The sequence below is a fragment of the Hyalella azteca genome, unplaced genomic scaffold (assembly GCF_000764305.2).
Source record: "Hyalella azteca isolate HAZT.00-mixed unplaced genomic scaffold, Hazt_2.0.2 contig4618, whole genome shotgun sequence".
NCBI lineage: Eukaryota > Metazoa > Arthropoda > Malacostraca > Amphipoda > Hyalellidae > Hyalella > Hyalella azteca.
Window position 1 is genome coordinate 81,809 of NW_025934831.1, and position 10,163 is coordinate 91,971.

A 10,163-nucleotide genomic window follows, 5' to 3' on the forward strand; every position below is an offset into this window, starting at 1 on the left:
GCACAAGACTGACTCCATTCAAATAAATACTGTGCGGTCCAAAGCATAATACATTCACTTCCTGATGTACCTGTGCTTCTTCAGTGTCCACAGGAAACAGAATTTATTCAAGAAAATTTTTCAACCCTTTGTATTGATTTGGATACTTCACAAGAGCAAAATGCTTTTAATTTTTCCGGATATTATGCAACCCAATGAGGCTAGCTATTACCTCGTGATCAAGGTCTCCTTTCTCTCATTCACCGGCCGTCACTATGAAGACATTTTTAACCCAAGTGAACGGCAGCAAAATTCTTAGAAGATGAATATCCTTCACACGTGAAAAAGAGACACCTGAAATTTCCATGTCCAGGTGCGACCTGATGTTCACAGCGCCTACAGAAAGTCCTTGTCAAACTGTCTCTCATATCCAGCGACTCGTATATGTAGAAGACAATAATGCTGAAAATTACTAAGATATTTCTAGAAATTACGAATGATATTTCTAGATTTCACTAGCTGGAAAGCACTGCTTTATTTTGAATGTCATTTAATTCATTTTGATGGTCTGCACGAAATGAGATTTGTTAACAAATTAATCATTAAAATAAATTTTCTTCCTCCCTACTCGTCTCTTCTGCGAAGTACGATTCAAGCATCTATAAGGAAAATCATGTTGGTGTGTTCCTTTCGAAGCTATAAATTGATCTCCCAATGAGTTAACTCAGATTATTTGCCTAGTCGGGATAATAATACAAAATTCGTGCAAGCCAACAGGGAATAAATGTGAAGAGCTGTTGTTCTTTATTTATTGTTCCTCAAACTTAGTTACCGCCTTTCGTTCATGGCGTCAACCTCTGTTGCGTACAAACATGCCTAGCGCGGCGAAAACAAAATGCAGATTATGTCAAGATTCAACTCCTATACTTAATCTATTCAACTCCAATACTTCTGGATGTTAAATTTTGGTCACGAAAATAAAGATTCTGAACAAAAATAAATTCGAAACGCGCAAGAAGCAGCACGTTCAAATTAGAGGCTTCGACATAAGAATATAAAATGCTCCTCTTTTGACGCCTTATTGTAATCCTAAGATAGCAGAAGTTCGAAGTGAACTCAAACATTTCTTCCTGTACTTTCGAAAAAGTTGTGCATTAAACGTATTAGATCTGGCACGTTTGATACTCATCTATCTTTCATTCGTTAAACTCGTACTTGAAAACGTAGTAAAAATATTTTTGGTTACAATAGATAAGGTAATCCGATTTAAGTTTTCAACCAAATTCAGGTTTACTATATGAAAATGATCTCTACTTGTACATAATACCGAATACCTAAATTTGCAGACACTGGCTCACTAAAAAATACTTTAGAACTCAGGACTTACAAACGCTAATTCGAAATCATGTCAACGAACTTGAAGTCCTTTAACTTATACGAGATCAACCAAAAGCAATACCGGGCGCCTCTAAATGGAAACGATCAGATTCTCCTCTGAACAAACGACCCTAACCAAGCAACCCGCCATTTTGAAACGAAACCCTATCTTTAAAGATAGGGTTTCGAAACCCTAAAGAAAAAAACCATATCTTTAATCAATTAACCCGTCATTTTGAAACAATCTCCCAGCCACATCACAAAATTAAATGTGTTAATCTTGAAGTTCAGACATTAAAAGTTTATATTTAATGTAATAAACCCTCGTAAGCGTCAAAATTCTGATTGTTCACACTTCTTCTGATTGTTAAGCAGTAACTTGAATAGCCTGGTCAGATAGAGCGAATAAAGCTCAACATGTTATTACACAAAATTGCTACTACATTGAACTACTGATTAACTTTCTTGATTACTTAATTTATTTACTAGAGTGATCTAATGGAGACACGCTACATAATTACCAACAAGTTTTACAAAATCTAAAACTCGAAGGTAATTACAGGCTAGTTGTTCCACGTGTCGTAATCCGGGTTCCTGGAACAGATAAACGTGAGTTAAAATTTAGCGCATTAAAATTACATAAACTTGCATTAAAATTTAGCACATTAAAATTACATAAACTTGCGTTAAAATTTAGCACATTAAAATTACATAAACTTGCATTAAAATTTAGCGCATTAAAATTACACAAACTTGCATTAAAATTTAGCGCATTAAAATACCGGCTACTTAGTAGTTTCTAAGTACTAAAAAAAAACAATGCTTTTAAAATCAAACTAGTAGGTTGTAGTTTTTATTAACATTTATTTAAATAAAAAAATGTAATACTGGCCATTTAGCTTCTGAGTACTGAAAAAAGCAATTCTTTTAAAATCAGGTTTTAATTTGATTTTGTTAATGAAGTATCACTCGCATTATCCGCCTTTAGGACAGAAGATACTATCACTACTATAGCATTATACAGCAGGATTAATACAACATATCTACTGATAATACGTGCATTATACAGTAGTTATACAAGTCTACACAATTATCAAAGGCAGTGGGCATAACAAAGCAAATAGCTTGTGAAGGTCTCACACTCAACGTTAGTTATAACAACTTCATAGCAATAATATCAATATTATTTATATATCATATATAAATATGATATATAAATATATCATATAATATATTTAATATAGGATTAAAATAACATAATAATCACGTACGTTGCGTGTTAGGGGGACTTGTATGGGGAATGCTGTAGGGGGACTCACATGGGGAATGAATTAGGGGAACTCACATGGGGAATGAATTAGGGGAACTCACATGGGGAATGAATGAGATGGACTTGTATGGGGAATGCTGTAGGGGGACTCACATGGGGAATGCATGAGGGGGACTCACTTGGGGAATGCATGAGGGGGACTCACATGGGGAATGCATGAGGGAGACTCACATGGGGAATGCATGAGGGGGACTCACATGGGGAATGCATGAGGGGGACTCACATGGGGAATGCATGAGGGGGACTCACATGGGGAATGGCCGCATAGGTCTGCGCATGGATGGGCCGGGCGGGCCTCTCACAGGGAAGGTGATGGCCACGTCCAAGTGGTCCCCGATGCAAAACCTGCAAGTAAAATAAATAATTAACACATGCATATTTATTATAATTATAATGAATAATAATTATAATGATAATTATAATTATTATTATAATATTTATTATTTTAAATAATAAATATTATAATATTATATAATATATAATATAATAAATCTGCTATTTATAATAAATTTATAATTTATTATAAATAGCAAACTAACTGCTGAAATGAACTATTTTCTGAGCTCACATATCCTGGTTATTGGCTTATCTATTATATATATACATAACACAACCAATATAAAATATTCACGTGATATTGACAGAAAAAAACGCAAAGAAATGTTTTACTTTCAGCACCTAGAATCATTTTTCTTTAAAAATACTTTTATTTTTTAAAGAAAACATATACTATATTTTAAACATATAAGTATATGTTTAAAAATACTTTTAAACATATACTTTTAACATGAAATACTGCATGCTTACTACCAAAGTAATTCAATATAAAAAACTATTGAACATTAATCATTACATTTAATTACAGATCAGCAATTACTCATAGCATTTAAAAGACATGAATTAACAAGGATAACGGAAGGAAGGCTGGCTTGGCAAAAATCAAGATGAATAACAGAAGTTTCTGGAACCAAGCCAGGAAAATAATGTCATGTGTAAATCCTAAATCTCATTCTAACTTGATGAAACTGGAGATGATTAGTGTGGCAAATGAGCATAAAAAGGCAGGTTTAGATGACATATATTACTGAGATAACCACATAGGCATTGTCAGTTCTTAGAGCCTATTTTTATTGACTAAAATTAAATCCACCTAAATATTTTTATTGACTAAAATGAAATTGACTAAAATGAAATATTGACTAAAATGAATTAATAATGTAATATTTTCTCATTATACATAGAGGGGAAAAATTATAATAATACTGTAACTTACTGGCTCTGGGCAAGGGTTTTGTTGTCCTCAAACCCTTGATGGCCGACAACAATAGGCCAATATTGCAACTTACTGGCTCTGGGCAAGGAAGTTGTTTCTAAGTACAAAAAAAAACATGCTTTTAAAACCAGACTAGTAGGTTGTAGTTTTTATTAACATTAATTTAAATAAAAAAATGTAATACTGGCCATTTAGTTGTTCCTTAGTACTGAGAAAAGCAATTCTTTTAAAATCAGACTAGTAGGTTGTAGTTTTTATTAACATTAATTTAAATAAAAAAAATGTAATACCGGCCATTTAGTTGTTTCTAAGTACTAAAAAAAGCAATTCTTTTAAAATCAGGTTTTAATTTGATTTTATTAATGAAGAATCACTCGCATTATCCGCCTTTAGGACAGAAGATACTATCACTACTCTAGCATTATACAGCAGGATTAAAACATATCTACTGATAATACGTGCATTATACAGTAGTTATACAAGTCTATACAATTATCCGTGCATTATACAGTAGTTATACAAGTCTACACATTTATCAAAGGCAGTGGGCATAACAAAGCAAATAGCTTGTGAAAGTCACACACTCAATGTTACTTATAACAACTACATAGCAATAATATAAATAATATACCTATTTATATATCATATATAAATATGATATATAAATATATCATATAATCAATAATATATTTAATATAGGATTTAAAACAGGATTGTAATCACGTACGTTACGTGCTAGGGGGATTTGTATGGGGAATGCATGAGGGGGACTCGCATGGGGAATGCATGAGGGGGACTTACATGGGGAATGCTGTATGGGGACTCACATGGGGAATGCATGAGGGGGACTCACATGGGGAATGCATGAGGTAGACTCACATGGGGAATGCATGAGGGGGACTCACATGGGGAATGCATGAGGGGGACTCACATGGGGAATGGCCGCATAGGTCTGCGCATGGATGGACCAGGCGGGCCTCTCACAGGGAAGGTGATGGCCACGTCCAAGTGGTCCCCGATGCAAAACCTGCAAATAAAATAAATAATTTAACTCAGTACTCACCGCAGTGAGTGACAGAGAGCGCATTTTCTCGTCGACGAAAACGTGAAGTCACGGACAGACAGACAGACAGACAGACAGACAGACGGACATGGCGAGCATAATAGTGCATTTTTTTCCATAGATGAGAAAATGCGCTAATAATTAGATAAAAAAACAATTCTCCTGCTGAAATCAGCTATTTTCTGAGCTCACATATCCTGGTTATTGGCTCATCTATTATATATATACATAACACAACCAATATACAATATTCACGTGATATTGACAGAAAAAAACGCAAAGCAATATTTTACTTTCAGTAGAATTATTTTTCTTTAAAAAGATAGGCTTTTAACATGAAATACTGCATGCTTACTACCAAAGTAATTGAATATAAAAAACTATTGAACATTAATCATTACATTTAATTACAGATCAGCGATTATCCATAGCAAAGACATCAATTATGAACGTTGGGGAAGGAAGGCTGGTTTAGAAAAAATCGAGATGAATAACAGAACTTTCTAAAACCAAGCCTGGAAAATAATTTCATGTGTAAATCCTAAATCTCATTCTAACTTGATGAAACTGGAGAGAATTAGTGTGGTAAATGAGCATTAAAAAGGCAGGTTTAGATGACATATATTACTGAGATAACCACATAGGCATTGTCAGTTCTTAGAGCCTATTTTTATTGACCAAAAATAATCTCACGAGACATAGCTTACAACAGAAGTGATCTATAATGTAATATTTCCTCGGTATTCATAGAGGGGAAAAAAGGTTAGAATCATATTGCAACTTACTGGCTCTGGGCAAGGGTTTTGTTGTCCTCAAACCCTTGATGGCCGACAACAATAGGCCAATATTGCAACTTACTGGCTCTGGGCAAGGGTTTTGTTGTCCTCAAACCCTTGATGGCCGACAACAATGGTGCCAATTTCCCTGAGCCGGGCCTGCATTTTGTTGAGGTCGGGGAAGACGAGGGCGAACTCGAACTGAGTGCCTCGTCTCTTGGTGTCGGGATTTATTTCTTGGACAAGACCAGCAAGTTCTCGGAGAGTGGCATCCATCCTGCAAATAATTTTAAATAATAATTTTTTTGAATAATAATAATAATAATATTAATAATTTTGTAATAAGTGGATAATATATATAATAATATACATATAATATAATAATAACTTTTTAAATAATAATAATTTTTTTTTAAAATAATCTTGGAGGGTGGCATCCATCCTGCAAATAATTTACTTGTTTTCTGAAGGAAATGCAACATTTGGTTGCAGAAAATCTCAATTAACAGAATAAAAAAAAAACGAGAAGCAAATTTTTGAACAGATATTATTTTAGGCAACCAAGCAAAGATTAAAATGTAGACACCTTTACTAAAACACCTGTAATTCAATTATTAATTAATAATAATGTAAAATGTATTATACACGCACACAACTAGAGGAGGTTGTATAAAAGTCTTTAAAAGTGTTTGCTATATTCAAAAGTTTTAGCTCCTGTTGGCATATTTCTTTATTTCATCAGAAAGTGTGCACGTTTTTTCTTGCATGTTTGGGGCACAGTTGAAAATTAGACTGATCATAATTACAGTGCAGCAAATTTTCTAACGCACTAAAGTTGTGTTCAAGATATTTTAAAATTACTGCAAGTTTCATAAATGCATTTTCAGAATAGGCTTATATTGGCTTCTAATCAATAGTACACTGTACAGTCATAGCCTTACTACAGAGCTATTAATTACAATCATTCAGAACTAAAATCATTAATCTATTTAAATTCAAAGTTCACCTAGAATTCAAAAGCAAAAAACAAAAATGCTAAGTATATTCACCATATCTTTTGCAAAAGAATTTCAGAGACCAGCCCCATCAGATAAAAAATTTCGAAATGTAGTTTTTCTTAGAATTTGTCAATCAAAGGTAAAAAATAAAAGGAAAATATTCTAGAAGTTAAAAAATTTCTAAATGTAGTTAGAATTTGTCAATCAAAGGGAAAAATAGAGAAAAATAGCAGTCATTACCATGTGTAGACCTGCAGACCATTGGGGGGCGTTGCCCCTCGTCTGTACTCAGCCATGTGGTGGTGTCTGCCCATGCACACAAACACTCGCAGCAACAGAGGACACGTCTGCAGAAACATGAAAAAAACTTTAAAGTTTGAAAAAATATAACTCAGGACTCACTGCAGTGAGTGACAGAAAGCGCATTTTCTTGTTTGTCCATGAAAGTCATGGACAGACGGATGGAAGGACATGACAAGCACAATAGCACTTTTTTTCCATAAATGAGAAAATGCGCTAAAAACTTCAAAGTTAAAAAAATTAGATCAGTACTCACTGCAGTGAGTGACAGAAAGCGCATTTTCTTGTTCGTCCATGAAAGTCATGGACAGACAGACTAAGGGACATGACGAGCGCAATAGCGTTTTTTTTTCCATAAATGAGAAAATGCGCTAAAAACTTCAAAGTTAAAAAAAATCAATGACATTTTCAAAACATTTTATAAACATCTAGATATATGTTAATAAATAAATAATTATTTTTGCTTATGATCATCTAAAGCAAAAAGAATTTACAGATAACTCAATATAAGGCTTTTCATTGTTGTGATAAAGCTTATTGTATCAATACAGTTATCAAATTTTCTGAATAAAATCATTATTTAAGTTTGAAGAATGTTACTGAACACTGAACAATGTTACTGAACACTGAACAATGTTACTGAACACTGAACAATGTTACAGAGTTCATGGTAAGATTGATGGACAATATTAATTATTAACACAAAATTAATGTTGTTTACATTACCTTTTCTCTGTCAACCACAGTACCAGCTCTGTCCTTCTTCTCCTCCACTTTGCTTTCCACCATTGACATCATCATGCTGCTGGCTTATGAATTCTATTGCTCAAGGTTATAAACATAAAAAATTATTCTGAAAAAAATTCAAAATTGCAAAATTAAAACTCTACACAGATCTAAGGCTTTAACCACAGCCATCAGCTCATGCAAGTGAAAGAGGCAAACAGCACCAATGAACTTGGCTGCTGTCAAGTGAGGGAAATATTTGTAGTTTGGCAACAATTTTATATTTGCAGCCAGGAGTAGAATATTTCAGCCTCTCAAGCCTCAACTAAAGTATTCCTGCCAGATGAGTTATACACCTCCTATTCAATTCTTAATTATTTGTGTACTTTTATTATTATACCCTATATTATTATTATTATACCCCTTTTATTATATTATTTTTATATTATACCCTGCCCCCCACTGGGCAGGGTGGCCCAGTGGTTAAAGTTCAGAGTACCAAGATTGACGCACTAGAGAGGCGCGGGTTTTTGTATTTTGTATTTTCTAATTTTATAATAGATCAGTAGTTTAATTTTATTATTAGTTATGCTTACAATGTTGTTGTGAACAATTGATTGGAGGATCCATTCATCTGCCTTATAATGGCTAGTCATTTGATTCTCTTAGTAGATAGTTGTGATGTTTATGTTAGTCTTTGGTCCCTTGTTGAGTCTGTTTTGGTTATCAAAGTTTAGATTTACATGTTGATTGTTCTATTGGCAAACCCATTAGTGACTAAGATTCTTTTATAATTTTTCAGCTCTGTATTCATGTCATTTTTAGATGAGCAGGTTTTGAGAGCTTGTTGGATGAGAGCATGCATTGTGCTTTTTTTGTAGTGCTCTGTGCATTTGCTGGAGACATTCAGGACTCTCCCAAAATCTGATGGTTTCCAGAATACTTTGGTGACAAGCTAATTATTTTTAGTTTGTATGAATATATCTATAGAAGGCAAAGTACAATTTTGTCCAAGATCATAAGTAAATTTTAAGTCAGAATTCATTTCAAATGTCATTTGTAGATTCCTCAGTTGTTCTTTGTCTTGAACAACAATGAAGATATTGACATACCTGCAGTACAATTTGGGCTTGATCTGTTCATCTGAAAGTACTAAATTTTATATTTTGCACATATAGTACTCAGTAAAACTAGTAACCATGGCTAAGCCATTGGTTTGTTGGTAAATTTTGTTGTCCGGAGAGGTGATTCAAAAGAGCAGAGACAAAGGAGATTGAGAAGAATTTTTTGGAATTGGTGGAGCTGGCAAAGTTGGACAAGAATATACAGGCTTTGCAATGATTTCTAATGTTTCTTCTGTTGGGACATTGGTGACATCAAGTGATGCAAAAAAGCCAGATGGGCATGCAGCAGGGAGGATCTCCAAAAAATTGCATCTACATTTCACCAAGAGTTGCTTTGGATTATACAGTTTTATTATGGTATCCAGTCTTTTGGCTGTTTTGTAAATTGGAGACAAGACATGAGAAATAATGGGTCTGAGTGGATTACCTTCCTTGTGATTTTAATGTTACTGTAGATGTAACCAGGAGTGTAACTCAGGACTGACAATTGGCGTGAGCTTTCTAGACTCTACAGTGGATTTGACCATATTGATTGGTACAAAATTGGTTGGCAATATGAAAATCAGTAACCCCAGTTTTGATTCACCAGTGAAAAAAAATATAGTTTGATATATTAAATAAACTAATAAGAAAATTGGTAATAAAACAAATTCTCTGGTCTTCAATGAAACCTGCTCAAAGGAACAAATTCAGCAAACCTTCAAGTACTAATTATTAATTAATCAAGCTGCAAGAGGCGTAGAATTGAATATATATGCCTTTCTAGCACCAACTAGCTTTCCTGCCATTTTTGTAACACAGAGAAGGAAAATTCCTGCTAGATGAATTGAATTCCTCCAATCTAATTATTAATACAAGTGCACAATAAACCAACAAGATTCCAAATGTATGAAAAATTTGATATTTGGGGTTGCAACATTTCTGAAATGAATATGAAAATTTCAATCCTGTTTTTGAGTCGGTTTTCAAATTTTTTGTTGTATAGCCCAAGCCCCTAAATAATTAACAAAGAAATACATCGCTAATAAATTTTCCGAGGCCAAGCACTCAGCACTGACTGCAACAGGCATGAGAATGAGATATTTCTTGGTTTGAGGCTTAAGCCACCACTAGACACTAGATCCAAGCGTGGAAAACATCTACCTTTAGGGCTGCAAGGCCTGCAACTAGAGCTTTCCCACCATTTCCAGAACTGCAAGATTTCCACCAGATGAATT

At 33.9% G+C, this 10,163-nt stretch overlaps 1 protein-coding gene across 2 annotated transcripts; it reads right to left on the bottom strand.

The window, feature by feature from the left end:
* Window positions 1–739: 739 nt before the first annotated feature.
* On the bottom strand, window positions 740–7,951 carry LOC108665955 (histone deacetylase complex subunit SAP18-like). Of its 2 annotated transcripts, XM_047880080.1 has the most exons (6): window positions 7,823–7,951; window positions 7,037–7,143; window positions 5,914–6,075; window positions 5,808–5,840; window positions 4,891–4,986; window positions 740–1,950 (listed from the first exon to the last, which is right to left on the bottom strand). In XM_047880080.1, the coding sequence occupies exons 1-6, from the start codon at window positions 7,895–7,897 to the stop codon at window positions 1,920–1,922; spliced, it is 504 nt and encodes a 167-aa protein (XP_047736036.1). In that variant the 5' UTR covers window positions 7,898–7,951; the 3' UTR covers window positions 740–1,919. The 2 variants fall into 2 exon arrangements, with proteins under 2 accessions (XP_047736036.1, XP_018008250.1); XM_018152761.1 differs by lacking the exon at window positions 5,808–5,840 and having other exon boundaries at window positions 5,881–6,075.
* Between the last annotated feature and the right edge of the window lie 2,212 nt (window positions 7,952–10,163).

Bases quoted from the DNA above. Each gene is read 5' to 3' on its own strand.
- LOC108665955 (XM_047880080.1), bottom strand. From the start codon at position 7,897: ATGATGATGTCAATGGTGGAAAGCAAAGTGGAGGAGAAGAAGGACAGA. The intron at 7,144-7,822 runs GTAATGTAAACA...ATGTTTCTGCAG, and splicing joins CTGTGGTTGACAGAGAAAAG to ACGTGTCCTCTGTTGCTGCG. The intron at 6,076-7,036 runs GTAATGACTGCT...AATTATTTGCAG, and splicing joins GGTCTGCAGGTCTACACATG to GATGGATGCCACTCTCCGAG.